Source organism: Schistocerca gregaria, chromosome 1 (assembly GCF_023897955.1).
Source record: "Schistocerca gregaria isolate iqSchGreg1 chromosome 1, iqSchGreg1.2, whole genome shotgun sequence".
Lineage (NCBI taxonomy): Eukaryota > Metazoa > Arthropoda > Insecta > Orthoptera > Acrididae > Schistocerca > Schistocerca gregaria.
The window spans coordinates 261,022,078-261,042,832 of NC_064920.1; the positions used below are offsets into that span (position 1 = coordinate 261,022,078).

General features: G+C 41.1%; 1 protein-coding gene across 12 annotated transcripts in view; it reads right to left on the reverse strand.

Annotated features, from left to right (window-relative positions):
* LOC126339612 (inter-alpha-trypsin inhibitor heavy chain H4-like) overlaps positions 1 to 20,755 on the reverse strand; it is a 173,455-nt gene that overhangs the window by 40,032 nt on the left and 112,668 nt on the right. For 6 of the 12 annotated variants that reach the window (XM_050001645.1, XM_050001649.1, XM_050001652.1 and 3 more), the window contains exon 13: positions 5,305 to 5,334. The exons of the other annotated variants lie outside the window; for them this stretch is intronic. In XM_050001645.1, the coding sequence (XP_049857602.1) occupies positions 5,305 to 5,334 (30 nt within the window). The remainder of the gene's footprint in view (positions 1 to 5,304; positions 5,335 to 20,755) is intronic. 12 annotated transcript variants of the gene reach the window in all.

Consider the following 20,755-nt stretch of genomic DNA (forward strand, 5'->3'; position numbering starts at 1 on the left):
AGATCAAGCAGCGACGGATAGGACTGGCTTTAAGTAACACTATTACCTGTCGAAGAAAATGCAGCTAAAGTTTTCTAAATTCTTGGACGAGGATATGCAAGGAATCGATACTACGCCTTACCAGAGTTGTCACGTCTGTCACTCGGAGGAGCTGGGACAGATTCCCGATACTATTCAGAAGTTTTCTTAGTGGTAGGAGTTAATCGAGATGCATTCGGCAGAACCATAAACAGTTAAGGAGCTACCTGAAGGGAAAGTGGCTGTCTTGGTGGAATCTACATCTACATCTACACAGATACTCCGCATGCTACCGTATGGTGCATGGTAGAGGGAACCCTCCACCACTACTTGTCATTTCCTTCCCTGTTCGACTAGCAAATAGAGCGAGGGATAAACGACTGTCTGTGTGGCTCCTTATGTATTCTAATTTCTCATATCTTGTCCTAGTGGTCCTTACGCGCAATGTATGTTGGCGGCAGTAGAGTCGTTCGGCAGTCAGCTTCAAATATCGGTTTTCTAAATTTTATCAGTTGTATTTCTCGAAAAGAGCGTCGCCTTTCCTCTAGGGATTGCCATTTGAGTTCCCAAAGCATTTCCGTAACACTTACGTGTTGTTCGAACCTACCGGTAACAAATCTAGCAGCCAGCCTCTGAATTGCTTCGACGTGTTCCTTCAAGCCGACCTGGTATAGATCCCAAACACTCAAACAGAACCCAAGGACAGGTCGCAGAAGCGTCCTACATGTGGTCTGATTTACAGGTGAACCACTCTTTCCTAATAATCTCCCAATAAGCCGAAGTGAAACATTCGTCTGCCCTACTATAGATCTCTTTGCTCGTTTCACCTCGTATCGCTTTGGAACGCCATGCCCAGATATTTAAACGATATGACTGCGTCAAGCAGGACACTAGAAATATTGTATCCGAACATTACAGGTTTGATCTTCCTACTCATCCCCATTAACTTACATTTTTCCATATTTAGGGCTGGATGTCATTCATCACACGAACTGGAATTTTGTTTAACCGTCTTGCGTCTTTCCATAGTCACTCAGCTTCGAGATTTTACCTTACACGACGGCAACATCAGCAAAAAATCACAGTTTGTTGCCCATCACGTCAGGCAAATCACTTATGTGTCTAGGGATGTCTAGAAACCAACAGCGGTCCTACCACACTTCCCTGCGGCACTCTGATGATACCCTTGTCTCCGATGCACTCGCCATGGAGGGTAACATACTTGGTTCTAACTGGAAAGAGAATCAGCATTGGTCGTATTTTCTCGTTTTATTATCCGAAAAATCGATTTTCGGTCACTAAGTGACCATCCTCAGTGCTGTAACAATTAAAATTGGTAGGTACTGGTATCAACAAGCTTAGAGCGGTCACATAAACTCAAGCTTGTTGATACCAGTGCCTACCAATTTTAATTGTTACAGCAGTGAGGATGGTCACTTAGTGACCGAAAATCGATTTTGCAGATAATAAAACAAGAAAATACGACCAATGCTGATTCTCCTTCCAATTATAACCATTATCTGGTCGTGGTGCACACAACATTCCATGGAGTTCTGTTATTTAAGAGGTCTTCGCGCCACTGACATATATGTAAACTTATTCTATATGCTCGAACCTTCGTTAACAGGCTGCAATGGCGCACCATGTCAAATGTTTTCCGGGACTATAGAAATATAGAATCTGTCTGTTGTCCTTCATCCAGAGTTCTCATTGTATCATGTGATAAAAAGGAAAACTGAGTTTCGCACGAGCAACGCTTTCTAAAACCATGCTGATTCGTCTACATAAGCTTCGCAGTCTCAAGAAAGTTTATTGTGCAGTAAGGATATGGTCGTTACCTGTAGGTCGCAGAACAGGGTGTACTGGACGCCTTTCTGAACATCTTTCAGACAACAATACATTATTTCAGTCAACAGTAACACTGTTATTACATTCTGAACTTCCCATTGTTTGAATATTCAGTTCAGTTTTATCATAGCTGTGCTTTGCAGTTGCCCGAATTTTGTGATTGCTGCACCAGTATTTTCTGTTAAAGTGTTATTAAACTGCATTTTTCCGAAATTATCCATATAATTTCATTGTGCAGCGTGGTCCGTCCTCGAGTATAAGTAGTGAAACCGTCGAGGCCGAAAAAAGTAAAGTAGTTCAGAGGGCATACAGTGATAACTATTTATCTAACGGGTTTTTTAGTGGGATGACAAAACATGCCCAATCCCCGAATGTGTTGTTGCGTAAATAATTGAAACGGCATTTGTCAATAAAACAATCCTCTCTGTTAAGTAAAGATGTAAATAATTTTCGTCGGTTGTTGGACTAAAAAAAAAAGTTAAGCCCTGGACTCCATCGGTACATGTTTTGTAGAAAGTAGCCGAACTTATCCCACGGCCAAAAAACCACATGCAATGGCAGAAAAGTTGTTAATGTATGCATGTAAAGAAATTGTAAAAATAATCCTTGGTTCAGAAGCTGCTACTAAAATTTCAGAAATTTCTTTCTAAGCTGACTCAGTCACCTGGCCAGTTAGTGACACATCCAGTGACATGGAAGACATTTCGAAAGAGAAAATTAAAAGCAGCCGTAAGTTCTCACTTCAGATCGCCGAGTCCACCTATACTGGCATTCACACAGAATATCTCTCCTTCATAAGGTAAGTTGATGTGGATGGAATTGTAAGTAATTACTTTTTTTACAAATAATTACCTGATTGAGCAACCGGTGAAGAAATATCTCGTGTGACTAATTATTATTTGGTCCATAATGAATTAATCTAGTAGGATTGCAGTTGGTTAATTGAAAACAAGATGTTTTGAATTCCCATTGGATACTTTTTGGTTGCCAATAAACCCCGGCCATCTTCGAAATATATAATTGTGTGAACTGGGCTTCTCGACGTTAACTGAAATTAAAACATCAAAGAGAGAGAGATAGACTCAGGCCCATTCGTATGTGGTATACAAATAGAATAGCTAATTCACAGGATAAAATTAAAACCAATAAAACCAAGTGGTCAGTCATGAAGGGAGTGTCTGGTTGGCAGCACAAGGTCGAGGATATAAAGTCAGTATGTATTAAAAATGTTTCTGTTACTGATAAGTCAGATACATGTACAGTATTTAACAATCAGTTTCTGCAAATAGCTGGTGAGTTAAATAAAAATTTAGTTTTACGGGGAATCGTATAACTCTCCTGGAAAATGGCTTTCCTAGACTGATATCTGAAATTCTCTTAAGTGATAAGGACAAGGGGGAGACGGAGTCAATGACTAAATTACTGAAAATTAAGTACTCTGATGGACATGATGCAGTATCTAGCTGGATACTGAAGTACTGAGCTGAACATGTTAGTCCTGTACTTACACATATTTGTAACTTTTCCGTTACAAATCGTCAGTTTCCTGGACGATTAAGGTACTCAATAGTAACTCCGCTTTACAAAAAAGGAGAGAGGGAAAATACACACAATTTTAGATCTATTTCTGTGCCATCAATGTTTGCTAAATTTACTGGAAAGGCTGTGTATGTAAGAGTAAATGATCATTTCATTTCACAAAATGTGCTGTCAAATGTACAGTTTGGTTTTAGAAGTAGTTTAACAATTGAAAATGCTTTATTCTCTTTTCTCCGTGAGATACTGGATGGATTACGCAAAAGGCTTGGAATGCTAGGTATCTTTTTTGACTTAACTAAAGCGTTTGATTGTGTTGATAACAAAACATTGCTTCAGAAGTTGGACCATTATGGAATACAGGGAGCATCTCACAACTGGTTCGCATTTTACTTGAAGAACAGGCAGCAAAAGGTCATTCTATCCTGCATTGAGCCACTTCTGATCCTTATTTATGCAAATGAAGTTTCTTCTAGTAATACAGGTGATTCTAAAATATTTCTTTGCTGATGACACTAGCTTGGTAGTAAGGCATATTGTGTGCAACGTTGATACTGTTTCAAATAGTGCAGTTCGAGACACAAGTTCATGCCTTGTGGAAAATAAACGAACGCAAAAACCTTATAAGACCAAGTTTTTACAGTTTCTAACACACAATTCAACGAAACCTGACTTTTTATAACATAATGGAAATTTTGTTAGTGGGACTGAACTGTTCAAATTTTTAGGTATTCAGGTTGACAGTAAACTGTCGTGGAAAATCCAAGTACAGTATCTCGTTCAGAGACTTAATACTGGCATTTTTACTATTAGAACAGTGTCTGAAGTAAGTGATAGACGAGAAAATTAGTCGACTTTCCTTATTTTCATTCTCTTTTGACATACAGCATTATGTTTTGTGGTAATTGTCAAAGGGAGTTTTTGGCTCCGAACCAGACAGTTTGGGCAATAAGTGGTGCAAGTTTTGAGCTTCTTGTCGAATCCAGTTCATGATTCTGACACTGGCCTCTCAATATATATATTCTTTAATGTCATTTCTTAATAACAATACGCGCTTATTCCCAACAATTAGCATCTTCCACTCAGTTAATACTAGGTAGAAACTTAATTTGCATTTGGATTGCAACTCCTTGACTCTTGTGCAGTAAGATGCGCAGTATTCTCTGCATACATTTTCAATTAGCCTCCTCAAGAATTCAAAAAACTGAACAGTAATTCATGAGCTTTCAAATCTAAACTGAAGAATTTCCTCATGAGCCACTCCATCTATTCTGTCGAGTCACTTGAAAAATTAAGCTTATTTCCGTGCTATACTGTTGATTTCATTTGCATAAACGTATAGCTTGTTGTCTTTTTAGGATTCATAAGCATTTTATTTGACCTGTTATTACTTTTCAATTCTAATTTAATGTACTGACATTTCCCTTAAACATGGAGATTTTTTGTTCAGCTTCATCCTACGGAACTAGAGGCGTAAAATAAATAAGTAAATGAAAAATAGATAAAGAAATGAAGCTTGCTTTGTCAACGATGCTATCACGAATCATCTGTCTGTGTGCAGCAAACCATTCTCAGGTGTTGCATTACGAGTAGAGCTATTTAGTTTAGAAGTATTATTGAAATGTCTATTTACTACAGTGAATTAAAGCTAATAAGTTGTTAGTAAATGCATGGGTGTATCCCTATTTTATAATAATAATTATAATTGATTATACAGTGGTGCAACAGTTCTTAATTATATTAAGATTAACACGATTTTGAGAGGACAGACATATTGGTGTACCTTGTTGGACTAAACCCATCTGCATGTACAGTGAATAATAAGAGATTATGGAACACTGATCTGGAGCACCATTTTCATTTACAATATATATGGACTATTAAAGACGTTACTACACTTACCTAATGCTGCATCGAATGACATTGGGACATCTGAAATACATTCCAAATAAGTTTCAGAATTTGTTCATTATAGATTGCAGTAGGAAATTATAGCGCTGTGATATAAAGTTCATAAATGTGAGAAGAAGTCATTACGCTTGGGACAAAGCCTATCCTTTGAGCTAAAAAGCCTGTGATCTTGGAACTCCAGAATAACTGGACACACAATATGGATGAAAATCACAAGAGACTTATTGTAAGCAGTTTTGTATTAAAATCATGTCGACCAGGGGCTTCTCTGGCGGTAAGAGAGTACGTGGATAAAATATTATATTAAAAAATCGAAGGCAATAACTGTATGAGTTTTGTTACATGAAAAGCAGCACAGAGGGACCATCATCTCATATCTTTTTACATTATCTATACTTTTATTAACAATGAACAGTATTTTAATTCGATAAGTGTGCATTAAAAATATTTATGTAGCAATAATTCTGGCTTTAAAATTAACAGCTTTGTTTGGACACAATAATGCCAGTTTTAAAAGCAACAAAAATATGTCAATAATTTTATAAGTACATATAACTGAAGTAGATGTAACTGAAAATAAATGTAAATCAAATCACGAAGAAATTTTCATTAGTGGAAATTGTGTAATCTTTTATTTAGAGGTATTACCAACAGAAAAAAATTCTATTGCTATGAATGAACTGTCTATCTAACCACTGTCTTCGACTGCTGTTATCCAAAAAGCAATTATTAACAGTACATAAAACATACATTTTGACTAACCTTACAAAATTAATGATTATACATGATACAGAAATCACAGAATGGCGCAATCGTAACTGAGAGAAATGTATATTGCAAATTGTAAAATGTTCTCGATAATAATAGATTGCTAGATAATAGACAAAATGATTTGAGGTGAAGCTAGTCAGCTGAATCAAATGTTCGTATTTGTGACACGTAGTAGACAACAAATGTCATGCAAAACAAACGATACTTTTCATAATATAGGAGCCTTAGTCATATGTCCCGCCTTGCTCAGTATGAAGCCATTCATTAAATTACATATTTATAAATGATATGCCAAATAGTTGTTTAGTAATTGATAGCAGCGTTTGCAATACAGAATACCGTGATAATATACTAAAGCGCCAAAGAAACTGGTATAGTAATGCGTATTCAAATACAAACATACGTAAACAGGCAGAATACGGCGCTGCGGTTTATGTAGGTTAGATCGGATACTGCTGCTACAATGGAAAATTATCAAGATTTAAGTGAAATTGGACGTGGTGTTGAGGTCGGAGCACGAGCGATGGGACACAGCATCGCCGAGGTAGCGATGAAGTGAGGATTTTCCGTACGACCATTTTACGAGTGTAGCGTGAATATCAGGAATCTGGCAAAACATCAACTCTTCTACACTGATGCAGCCAGAAAAAGATCCTGCAAGAACGGGACCAATGCTGACTGAAGAGAATCGTTCGACGTGACAGAATGGCAATCATTACGCAAATTTCTGCAGATTTGAATGCTGGGCCGTGAACAAGTGTCAGATTGCGAACCATTCAATGAAACATCATCGATATGGGCTTTTGGAGCCGAATACACTCTCGTGTACCCTTGATGATTGCACGATACATAGCTTTACGCCTCGCCTGGGCGTGTCACCATCGACATTGGGCTGTTGACGACTGGAAACATGTTACCTGATCTGACAAGACTCTTTTGAAATTGAATCGAGCGGATGGAAGTGCACAGCTATGGAGACAATCTCATGAATCTATGGACCCTGCATGTCAGCAGGGGACTGTTCAAGGTGGTGGAGGCTCTCTAATGGTGTGGGCGTGTGCAGTTGCAGTGATATGGGGCGCCTTCACGCCTAGACACGACTATGACACGTACGTAAGCGTCCTGTATGATCACCTGCATGCATTCATGTCCATTATGCATCCCGACGGACTTTGGAAATTTGAGCAGGACAATGCGACATCCTACTCGTCCAGAATTGATACAGAGTGGCTCCAGGAACACTCTTCTTAGTTTAAACACTTCCGCTGGCCATTCTACTTCTGACAGTAAGGAATTTTTACTTATTTGTTTCATATACAAGTCGCTGGGTGTTTTGCCCTATATATTCTATTTTTCGTCACTATGCTTCAGTCTAACAACGGCTGCCTAAACGTTTCATAGGGTACTCGATATGCTTCTCATCACCTTGAAATGTGATACAATATGTATGTGTGGGACTCCATCGAACACTAAATTTTACAACTATTTCTTTCATGTGTGTAGTTACATTTACGCTTTCGCAGCCACCATGCGGTGTGTGGAGGAGGGTACTTCTCGAAACCCTCCCCCCCCCCCCCTCCTGTCTTCCATTCACAAATGCTGTATGGGAAGAATGATAGTCAATAAATTTCAGTCTGAGATCTATTCTCTCGTCTTGATCCATTCGTAAGAAGTACTCGGGAGAAAGTAACACAGTCACAATAAAATGAAAACCCCTAGTTGCATTCAGGCGTTGATATACGTCAATGGGGACAGTTGAAAGTGTGTGCCCCGACCCGGACTCGAACCCGGGATCTCCTGTTTACATGGCAGACGCTCTATACATCTGAGCCACCAAGGATAAAATGGATAGTGCCACTGCAGGGACTTATCTCTGACATGCCTCCCGTATGATCCACATTCCGAAATTATTGTTCCGCACTACATTCATAGTGCCGCCGCCCACCATTCTCATTACTCGTGGCTTCTTGCCGATTCCCGTAAGAGTTAGGGCAATGTTTGTGCATCCGCACAGAAGAAGATGGTCAAATGGATGGCGAGCTTTACGAAGCGTGTGTGCGTGTGTGTGAAATCTTATGGGACTAAACTGCTAAGGTCGTCAGTCCCTAAGCTTACACACTACTTCACCTACATTATCCCAAGGACAAACACACACACACACCCTTTCCCGAGGGGGGACTCGAACCTCCGCCGGGGTCAGCGGCACAGTCCATGACTGCAGCGCCTTAGACCGCTAGGCTAATCCCACGCGGGCCGGTGCGCCTCATATAATACTGTCCATTAAAATTGCTAAACCACTAAGATGACGTGCTACAGACGCGAAATTTAACCGACAGGAAGAAGATCCTGTGATGTGCAAATGATTAGCTTTTCAGAGCATTCACACAACGTTGGCGCCGGCGGCGACACCTGCACAGTGATGACATGAGGAACGTTTCCAACCGATTTCTCATACACAAACAGCAGTTGACAGGCGTTACCTGGTGAAACGTTGTATAGATGTCTCGCGTAAGGAGGAGAAATGCGTACCATCACGTTGGTCGAGATCCAGTGAATGTTAGCAGTATATGGAGTCGGTGGGTTCAGGAGGGTAATACGAAACGCCGTGCTCTGTCCCAACGGTCTCGTATCACTAGCAGTCGAGATGACAGGCATCTTATCTGCATGACTGTAACGGACCGTGCAGCCACGTCTCGATCCCTGAGGCAACAGATGGTGACGTTTGCAAGACAACAACCAACTGCACGAACTGTTCGACGACGTTTGCAGCAGCATGGACTATCAGCTCAGAGACCATGGCTGCGGTTACCCTTGACGCTGCATCAGAGACAGGAGCGCTTGCTATGGTGTACTCAACGATGAACCTTGATGCACGAATGGCAAAACGTTATTTTTTCGGATGAATCCAGGTTCAGCATCATGATGGTCGCACCCGTGTTTGGCGATATCGTGATGAAAGCTCATTGGAAGCGTGAATTCGTCATCACCCGGCGTGATGGTATGGGGTGCCATTGGTTACACGTCTCGGCCACGTCTCGTTCGCATTGACGGCACTTTGAACAGTGGACGTTACATTTCAGATGTGTTACGACCCGTGGCTCTACCCTTCATTCGATCCCTGCGAAAACCCTACATTTCAGCAGGATAATGCACGACCGCATGTTGCAGGTCCTGTACGGGCCTTTCTGGATACAGAAAATGTTCGATTGTTGCCTGGCCAGCACATCTCCCACCAATTGAAAACGTCTGGTCAATGATGGCCGAGCAACTGGCTCGTCACAATACGCCAGTCACTATTCTTGATGAACTGTGTGGTATCGTGTTGAAGCTGCATAGGCAGTTGTACCTGAACACGCTATCCAAGCTCTGTTTGACTCAATGCCCAGGCGTATCAATGCCGTTATTACGGCCAGAGGTCTGGGTACTGATTTATCAGGATCTATGCACCCAAATAGCGTGAAAATGTAATCACACATCAGTACTTAATTAGCCATTCCGGATATTACTATATAGTTTTCTGCCTTTTGGCAGGGCCGTGTCTTCGTACGGAGATTTCTGACGCCATCATTCCCTGTCTTTAGCTTCTTCCTTCGCCTTCTGTATCCCACCTTTCATGTCATTCAGATGTTGACTCCTTCTTCCTCATTGTCTTGCATTTTCCTTGACCTACTGTTCGATGACTTCGTGTGTTTGACTAACTATGTGACCGAACCAGATGAAGATTTGTATTCAGAGTAGTTTTCTTGTCTCCTACGCTTCTCAGTACACCTTCTTTTGACACTCCATCTGTCCACACGATCTGCTCTGTTCTTCTCCAGGCCCACATTTCAAAACTTTCGAGGTATTTTTTCTTTATTTTTCTCATGGTTCACGTCTGTGCTCCGTGCAGTGTGATGCTCCAGATATAACGCTTTACCGGTTAATTCCTTAATTCCAAGCTCAAGATGCTCGTTACCTGAGTCCTCTTCTTGTTAAATGCGGGTTTGGTCATGGCTATTCTTGCTCGAATTCCATCTGCGGAGCGAGCATCCTTTGTCCGCAAGCTTCCAAAATACTTGAACTGCATCACGTTTTCCAGCTGTTTATCGTCGACAGTTATCGTAAAGATTTCCCCCGTTTTGATGTCCGCATCAAATCGTTCAAATTGTTCAAATGGCTCTGAGCACTATGGGACTTAACATCTTAGGTCATCAATCCCCTAGAACTTTGAACTACTTAAACCTAACTATCCTAAGGACATCACACACATCCAAGCCCGAGGCAGGATTCGAACCTGCGGCCGTAGCAGTCCCGCAGTTCCGGACTGCAGTGCCTAGAACCACGAGGCCACCGCGGCCGGCGACGTCCGCATCACTTTTGATTTCTTGATATTGATTTCCGTGCCACATTCCATTGCAGCTTCTACCAACTGATTCGTCATCTGTTGCTGATGTCTTTTGATTTTTGGCTAGCACTAGCAGATCACCTGCATACTTGATAATGCTAATCTGTCGTCCTCCTATCCTAAAATTTCCGCAGCCTGTCTCTCGCCAGGCATACTCCATACAGGTTGAAGAGACTCGACGATAACTAACATGATTGTCTGACTGCCCTTCTTCTTTCAACGTTGTTTGTTTCTTCGCAGTTCAGTCCAAAATGGTTCAAATGGGTCTGAGCACTATGGGACTTCACTTCTGAAGTCATCAGTCCCCTAGAACTTAGAACTACTTAAACCTAAGTAACCTAAGGACATCACACACATCCATGCCCGAGGCAGGATTCGAATCTGCGACCGTAGCGATCGCGCGGTTCCAGACTGCAGCGCCTAGAACCGCCCGGCCACGATATTAGTCACGTACGAGGCGAGACTAATTGTTGTGTAGTCCCCATATTTCTTGGCTCGTTGTTTCTTCAAGACCAATGAATGTGACGTCCAAATAGTCCTTAGCCCATTCTCCAGTTTCGTAAATTTTGTTGATGACTTGCGTCACCCCTTTCAAACATTCATTTACGATGTCTTTCACCAAATCCTATGGTATTTCGTCATCCCCTATAGCCTTCCTCCTCTTCATTTCCTTAATTGCCTTATCTATTTCCGACGGCAGCGTGCTGGTCCCTTTTTTCGTTTTCGTCAGTCGTCTCCTTTGTCTCTATTTCTTTGTCTTGCGGGCGATGTTCGTTGTCATAGAGTTGCTTTACGTATTCTTCCCCTTTTTCAGCACCTCCGTTTGTTCACTAACAATTTGTCCTCTAGAGTCCTCTAGTCGGACGGCCTTTACTGCTTTGCTCTCTGTGCCTCCCAGCTCCTTCGTTTTGTGGTACATGAGGTCATACCTTACTCTCCATTGTAGTCCTTCTATTTCATCACACATTTCATCTATGTGTTTTTCCTTCGCTTTGCCTGTTTCTTTCCTGAGAGCGTTGTTAAGTGATCTTTATTCTTCTTTATTTACGTTTTCACAGTTCCTCCATTCCTCCATCTTCTCCACCATCTCATTGGCGATCCAGGATTTCCTCGCTCTCTTTGCTTCCCTCTGAATAGCTGCTGGTAGTCATTATTCGCAATTGCGAATTCATCTGATATAATTAGTCTAAGTGATGTGAAGCAGGCAGATAGTGGTGAAATAGTGTTAGATAATTACACAATGTTTTACTTCGAATAACACAGGCATTGCTATCTCGTATAAACTATTTATGTTCACGTCACGCGTGTCCATTTCTCTTTTCAGATTTTCCAGTTTTCCTGCTCTTTGAAATGTTGTTACGTTCAATATCCTGATCCTGAAATTAAAATGGGCATCTCTTTTGATGACACTCCCTGAAGTAATAACCACCTGGAGATCCAAATGGGGGAGCAGTAACCCCTCGGAAATTTTTTACTCCAGGTACGGCCTTCAGTATTCGCCAGCTTCCAACGTTCACTAAATGTAATGATGTGATAGTCTTTCCATTTCCTTTACATGTTGCAGAATCAAGGCCGAAGAACCAGACTATGACTGGTTTCGCCCATGAACTTCGAAAGGCGGTGATTAACGTGAGCAGACCGCACGCAGCAGCAGGCACTCACGTTCAGAAAACACATAATACCTTGACTAACTAGAGACAGGACGTTCATATTCACACGACATGTATATTATGATATTCTGCAGAAATGATTAGCATTTGAGCCATGTCGGCCCGTGGTTCAAGGTTAACATCGATATCGCGGGGCAACACCACCTACCGGTAAAATGTGCCTGCGGCTGTCGTTGTCGCTATAAACCGAAGGTAGTGGATCAGTGTGAATTGAGCAGACGTGCAGGATGCTTCGCAAACGAATGCACCAACCGTACCGTCAAGTCAATGAGTTTGAAAGAGGGAGCATTTTTGGCATGAGAGATGCATCAATCCGGGAAATTGCTCCTCGTGTTTCGGCAGTACAAGGGAGGGGGATCGAGAATGATTCATGGAAGGCCGTAGAACACGACGAGACGGCTCAGATCGCACCACCCAGATTACCCCTCGTAAAGATCGAAACCTCTTCCGAATGGCGGTGCAGAACAGATCTGCTTTCTTCTCGGCTCTGGCACAAAAATGGAATACTGTAACACATCTTACACTATCAGGCGTGACAGTCCATTGCTGTTCACTACGGCAATGGTTACGTGCGCGCCATCCACTTCTCTGCCTACCTTTGACGAATGTGCAGAAACAGGCTAGACGGCAATGGTGTATGAAACGACGTCACTGGGCACAGGAATGCCATCAGATAGTGTTTTCGGTTGAATCCAGGTTCTCTTCGTTTGGAAATGATGACCACATTTTGGTTCACCGCAGACAGGAGGTGCGGCATCATAGTGACTGCATTGTACAACACATACAGCGCCAACTCAAGCTTTTGTGACGTAGTATGCTATTGCTGCACGAACACGTGCTTTATTGATGTCACAGGATGTCAGCGTTTCGCTCTGGCCCGCCAGACCAAGAGACTTGTCGCCAATCGAAAATGTCCGGGGGGTATGGTGAAATGACAGGTGCAGTGCTGTGACACAGTGCCAACCACCACAGCTGAACTTTGGAACCAGGTGCATGCAGCATGGTTGGCTGTACAATAGGGTGCCATTTGCGCCTCATATGCGTCGATGTCATCTCGCATGGAACCATTTGTCAGAGCTCGTGACAGACCCGTTGACTGTTAGGCAACAGGAAACATACTGACGGGAGATGACTGAAATGGTAATCATCTCTGCAAAACATACTAATGTACGTATCCTGTGAATACCGACGTCCTAGCTCTAGTCATCCAAGGTGCTCTGTATTTTCTGAATGCGAGTGTATAACCAGTGGAGAAATACTCCTATAATCGCACAAAATATGCGAATACGTTATTATTTGTTCAAAAGACTGATTGGAAACTGGGGTACCAGTTGCCTTATTCCACCTTCCTCAGCACCTTTAAAAATGTCCCCAAAAATTTTGGCGGGCGAGCATATTGGCGCTTTTGTTTTGTTCTCTCTTGCTGCTACTATGTCATTCTTTGCACTGCTGCTGTCTATTCACTCTGTTACTCTCCGTCTCCTCCTCGGTGTCACTGTCACATACTCTGTCTCCCTTTATCACTGGCTCTCTCCCACTTCCACTTCCTCCTTCTCTTTACGCCTCTTCCAATGGTATTGTCTTCTTTAACCATTTCCTAGCACTTTTGGTATGTCCATTATTTGGTCTGGAGGCCTTGGCGGCCACGACAGTTCAGTATTGTAATAAAATGAAACGCCTACAGCCATCCTTATGATATTCTTTATTGTGAAGCTACTAGTTTCGGCGTTTCAATGCGCCATCTTCAGGACTTAGTTGATGCTGAAGGGGTTATCACCATTCATATATACGCTGCGTCAGTTGTCAACATAACTGGTTTACGCTATCTGTAGCTGTGATGTCAGCACTCCAACCATCAACTGACAGCTGACTCTAAAACCATCCAAAATACATCCGAAGAAAATGTCAGCTGATACCAAGTGGTATAACATAGAAAATATAACAGAATATACTACAGATATATACAACAGAATATACCATACAAAATACAACATCCAAACATTCCATGTGGTATTCGCTGACACTTATCTTTGGTTGTTGTATTTCGAATGGTTCTCCAGTCAGTTGGCATTTGATGGTTGGAGTGCTGGCATCACAGTTACAGATAGTCAGCGTAAACCAGTTATGTTGACCACTGACGCAGCATATATATGGATCGTGATAATCCCTTCAGCATCAACTAAGGTCTGAAAGATGGTTTACTGAAGCCGAAACTGATAGCAGCAGGATAAATAAGATCACAACGATGGCTGTGGGCGTTTCATTTTCTTACAATTTCATAGCACTGTTCTGTCACAGTCAACTATGCTCCACTGCCATAGTGTCCCCTTTCTCTGTCACACACGCTGCCATTGGCTCCTTCACTCTTTCAGTACCTCAGCCACAGCTATCTTCCAGTATTTGTTACTTCTCCGTGTCTTTCCTACTGATACTGTCTCCTTCTCTCTCAACATAAAACAGCGAGAAAATATTCGCACGCCAAAATGCTTCAGAAAATGTTTTAAGTTGCTGAGGCAGATAGAATAAAGCAATTAGTACCCCACTTCCAATCTGTCTTTTAAGCAGGAGCATACAACCTTTACTGTGCTCAGATAGGATCATTTTTCCGCTGGTTCCCTTCTTTTTTCTCTCCTTCGCGGCAGCGCCTGTAACTTACATGAAAAGAAATGCATTGGTCAGTTAAATATAGAAAATACTAATTTTATACCTCAGAACGGATCTTACGTGCAAAAAAAATGCATGTGTTTCAGTACTACAATATGAGGTTCCCAGATAATAATGGAAACGCTTACTCTACAACATATTTCTTCTTACAACGTCACTTTATAAACTACGTTTCCGCCTCACACCAGATTTTACATCCGTATTTTAATTGTACTAGTAGGATAATGATACGAAGAAAAGTTTCAAGGTTGTTCGAGATCTGGATCTTAGGAAGACTTCGAAACAATTGGCTTGCGTAGCTGTCTTGGAATCAACGGCTGGGTTTCGGTACACAGGAAACAAGACTTTGTGGTGTTTCTCGATAAAGGATAAAGATTTTTTAAAACGTAGAGATGATTCTTCTAGACAAACGCCTAGAAAATGCACTGTTAAAATTTGAGCAGTTTTCTACGGTTATTAATTATTTAGATTTCACCTCATACGTGTAGAATTTTACGTGTAGAGGTAGGGTAACTTGGAATCTCTGCGTCTTGGGAACGGATGAAGATAAAGAAAATTTTCAAGGCTGTTCGAGATTCGGCCATTTGCTTGGAATCTTCGGGTGGGTTTTGCTCCGCTGGTGACACAGAGAATAACTTCTAGTAAAATACGATTCTTTTGCAGTTTCCCGAGGAACCGCCCGTAAACTAACAGTGCCTCCATAAATACCACCAAGCCCACCGTAGAGTGCATAAAATGCAGTGAGGACGAACCGATTTGCTACATTTACCTAAGCAGGGGGAAGTCTGCGATATTCATACTTCATACAGTAAGATAGTCAAGCTAAGAGCGGCCGGTGTGGCCGAGCGGTTCTAGGCGCTTCAGTCTGGAACCGCGCGACCGCTACGGTCGCAAGTTCGAATCCTGCCTCGGGCATGGATGTGTGTGATTTCCTTAGGTTAGTTAGGTTTAAGTGGTTCTAAGTTCAGTGTGCTGTTATTACTTTGTTGGCTACCGAAGGAGAAACACCTATAGACACCCATCGGAGGATGAAGAATGTATATGCGGCAGCAGGTCTGTCAAAAACCACCAACAAAAGATAAATGGCAGCGAATACCACATGGTATTTTAGGATGTTGTATTTTGGATGGTATATTCTGTTATATAGATGTGTTGAATATTCTGTTATATTTTCTATGGTATACCACATGGTATCCGCTGACACTTTCTTCTTTGGATGGTTTTCCAGTCAGTTGGCAGTTGATGTTGGAGGGCTGACATCACAGTTATAGATAGCGTAAACCAGTTCTGTCGGCCATTGTCGCAGCGTATATATGAATCGTGATAATTCCTTCAGCATAAATTAAGGCCTGAAGATGGTGCACTGAAGCGCCGGAACTGGTAGCTACACAATAAATAAGATCACAATGTCGTGGCCACCCCTTGTAAGTAAATAATGCATTCTAATTCTCGTAAAAATTAGCTGCAACACAAAAACCGAAAATATTTCAGTGCTCATGTATTCTTCATCACCAATGAAAAATTATAGTGTTTGACATACCTCTCGTTTGAATATGGTTATTTTTATCAGATCAGCAGAGGTTTAGCTTTCGGAAAGGTAGTTTTCTTTTTAGTTCAAAAAATGCTGATTACGTCACGAAGACTTAACATACTGGCCTTGCAATCCGAGAGGAGAACTATACATAAGCACCAAAAAATTTTCGGTTTTCGTGTTGCAGCTAATTTTTACGAGAATTAGGATGTATTATTTTCTTACAAGGGAGGCCACGACATTGGGATCTTATTTATTGTGTAGCTACCAGTTTCGGCGCTTCAGTGCGCCATCTTCAGGCCTTAGTTGATGTTGAAGGGGTTATCACGATTCATATATACGCTGCGTCAGTTGTCAACAGAGCTGGTTTACGCTATCTGTGACTGTGATGTCAGCACTCCAACATAAACTGCCAACTGACTGGAAGACCATCCAAAATACATCCGAAGAAAGTGTCAGCGGATACCATGTGGTATACCATAGAAAATATAACGGAATATACAACAAATATATACAACAGAATATACCATCCAAGATACAACATCCAAATATACCATGTGGTATTCGCTGACATTTATCTTTGGTTGTGACGACGGGTGCTACTGCTTCGTGATAACTCACTTTTCCATATCGCAAATGTCGTAACACAGGTATTACGCCAACTCTAGTGGTAGGCACTAGAGCAACAGCCCTATAGTCCTGATCTTTCTCTATGCGACTACCATGCATTCGGTTCCTTAAAAATGATCTCGAAGTGTTGACAATTCCTGGCGGAAGACGATGTACAGCAGGCAGTTACGGAGCTCTTCACGCAGCAGTTTACCAAACGGATGACATTTTGACTGATTGGCATAGCGACTCTAGACTGTATGGTCTTTGAACAGAAAGTTTTAAATCGTTCCTTATAAGAATCAGCTGCCTGAGGCGCGGTGGGCTGCTCTCGACGGCGCTTCCGACGAAAAAAAGGCCTGCCAGCAAATGTGTGACGTCATGCTTAGCGGTCCACGTAAGCCGCAACATAAGGGAGGGCTGCTGACCGTGGTCACTCGGTCGCGCGATACCTCAAGGAAATTGCGACTGGTACGTTTAGTTTCTGCGCTTCTATTCTTCATCATCAATAAAAATTATAATTTTAGACATACCTGTCGCTTGAATATGGTTATTTTTATTTATTTCTAGTTTCCGCTACGAGTCACGTTTTTATTTTATGTTTAATCTAACATAATACAACGCGTTTCGAACATGTTCCGTTCATCTTCAGGCGTTTATACACACATACAGAGAAATGTTACTTAAAATTAAACAGTCCTAAACTAGATTAATCTAGAACTCTTTGTCCTTTGTTTGTTACTGTAGCGGCTGGTGTTGTATTTGGGGGGGAGGGGGACAGTGTATGGCTAGAAATCTAAATCAGTGATGCCTTCTACTGGTTTTCTTCCTTGTGGTGGCCTATGTATGATATCACAGCCCCTGTAGTATGCAGATAGATTTGCATCAGTTATGTGTTACGAAAATAGTGTGACAGGCTTTTATATGGCACCTACGATTCATCATCTTGCTGCTACATTTGTATCACTGGTGTAATGGAGGAGCTGTTGATTGATATTAAAATATTGCACATTGTACTTTGTCATTGATTGCCAACGTAATTCACTGCACAAATTGTTTCGACGTTATGCACACAGCACAAGATGGCGGACTGCACCATGTGAGTCTGTATCGATTATCGATATTCTTGGTACTGACAGATTTGTATTCAATTATTTACATTGACGTATCTTGAATCTATTGAGTTAGAACTGGCTTAAGACTATTGAAGAATTTTGAGTATTTGAATTCGGTTATTTCATTAAGAATGTTATCTCCATACTTTGTATTATGCACGAAAATTTCCATTTCTTTCATGATATCCATCTCTTACTTTTTCCTATTTTGTGTAAAATTTCGAGGTTGTCTTCGATTTTCAAAGGGTGGCCTGTGTCTTTAATGTGAGTTGCTATTGCTGATTTGTTACATTTATCAAGCGTGTAGCAGTCTGAATGTTCTTTGAATCGGGTTCTGAAATTTCTGGCTTTTGGTCGATGTAATATTTATTGCATTAGCTGCAGGTAATTTTGTAAATGGCAGGTGCATCAATACTTGTATTTGGTGGTTTTATATTGTGAATAAGCTTCCTACTTAGGTTGTTGTTGGGGCTGAACATGATTTTTACTTCTGTGTTTTTGAATAGTCTTGCTAATTTGTCAGATACTATTCCAATTTAAGGAATTTTTACGTATTTGACTGCTGGAGCAACGTCAGTTGTGAGTGTAGTTTGATGTTGTTTGTTCAGTTTATTTTTTTATCTGTTGTGACATGGTATTAATTGGAGAAGGATGATATCCATTGTTTATTGCAGTATATATTATGGTTTCTATTTCTTGTTGGAGTTCTGTGTGTTGAAGTGCAAATTTGTGTGCTCTGTACAGCATTGATCTATAAGCAGCTTTTTTGTGGGCGGGGGGATGTGTAGAGCAGTTTGGTATAGTGGTTATTTTTATCAGAACAGCAGAGGTTTAGCTTTCAGAAAGGTGGTTTTCTTTTTTAGTTCGAAAAATGCTGATTACGTCACGAAGACTTAACATACTGGCTTTGCAATCCGAGAGGAGAACCATACATGAGCACCGAAAAATTTTCGGTTTTCGTGTTGCAGCTAATTTGTACGAGAATTTAAATGCATTTTTTACTTACAATGGGAGGCCATGACATCGGGATCAAGGATTTACTTCAGACTGTGTATATCTTAAATAGGCCATTAAAACAATATAATGTTCAAGTAGAACTGTGCACTACTCTGGCTATTCATAGAAAATCTGAAAAGAAGTATGACGTGTCTGTTATGTGGCTTGTGTATCCGTGCGTAGGTACTGGACGTTAGAGTTCATGGTGGTCACGTGACCTGCCAGCACTGTAACTCAGTGTGTTCGGTCAGAGGGTTAGCTGTCCTCTGTAATAAAAAACTGAGTTAATGGAACAATGCTGAAACTGAAGTAGCTTCAGGGGACGTCCGCCCCGAACAAACAGAATGAACGATAATGAAGAAAATGAGTTAAAAAAAGCGATTAGCGCTCAAGGTTCATAAGATGATCGTGTATGAGGCGACTGTTCGGCTTCCGTTTCAGTATAATTACCAAAGAATTATTTTTCATCAGCGATCATATTATTTAATTTATGTGACATTCGAGACATAATGTAATGAAAAAGAAAACCTCTTGGATTTGCATTAAGTATTTGCATGAAGTTTCAATTTATGTTTTCCGTGCACTGTGTGACCAATAATATCCTGCAAAGTGTGATGTCGAGAGCACATAAGACAAGTGATTGTACATTACACTTCAGGGCTGTCACATTGAGACTTACTATATTACTGATTGTGAATAACTTCCATTCGCATCATTATTTATCGAGGTTTGACTTGGGCTACCCGAGCCTGATCCTCGTCGTTGAAAATTTAATTAAAAATAGTAAATAGCCAAGTAAAATACGAAATTCACTATAACTTCATGAAAATTCTTGTTTTTTTTTCATCATATAAATTAAATAAAGTGACCAGTGATGAAGAAAAAATAGATTAAAAAAAGCGTTTGCGGGGTGTTATGTAATTATTTAACTGTCGGCTACAGTGCATGGGAATTTACTTTGCAATAAAACAAAAAACAAAACAAAATATCTATAACTGTAAGAAAGTAAAACTAAAGCCGAATATGAGAGCGATACCAAAACTTAGACGTCGGACACTAGTAAAAATCGAACCCGAACCAAGGGCTCACCATTCACGTGTACTATCATGTACGCTATCAGACCAACTTATAGGGTTATTTTACACATAAGCCCCCTTGTCAGTAAAGAAGAAAGAATATCACATGTGAAATACTCTGTGTGAATTATCAAATTACGCATGAGTTATGTAATGTTCACACAAGTAAGCTTCATTCAAATTAAATGTTTGATGTTCAAAAGCGTTCAGAGACCGTTTGTATATTAATTTCTTCCCTTCGCTGATGCGTTCTCCACGCCCCTCTTGCTGCTAGCGAATCCCAACCACTTTTTAATATCATTTTGTTCGTTGCATTTGTTAGATGCGGACGTCCCATGACACCCGTTAAAGTTCACTGTTGATCCGTTCACTCAGTTTATTCATTACAGAAGGCAGTTAACAGTCTGACTGAACACGCTGAGCTCCGGTGCCGTCAACCCACTTTACCACAAAGACTTCTTGCGGCTGGAACATCCGCACAAATACATCACTTTCATAGTAGACGCGTAAGACTTGTCTTGAGATTTTCTCGGAATTGCAAGAGTAGCATACCTTATTATTTGCATATTTTGTTGTTTTAATTGCCTATTACAAGGTTTACAAAGTCTGAAGTAACTGCGTGATCC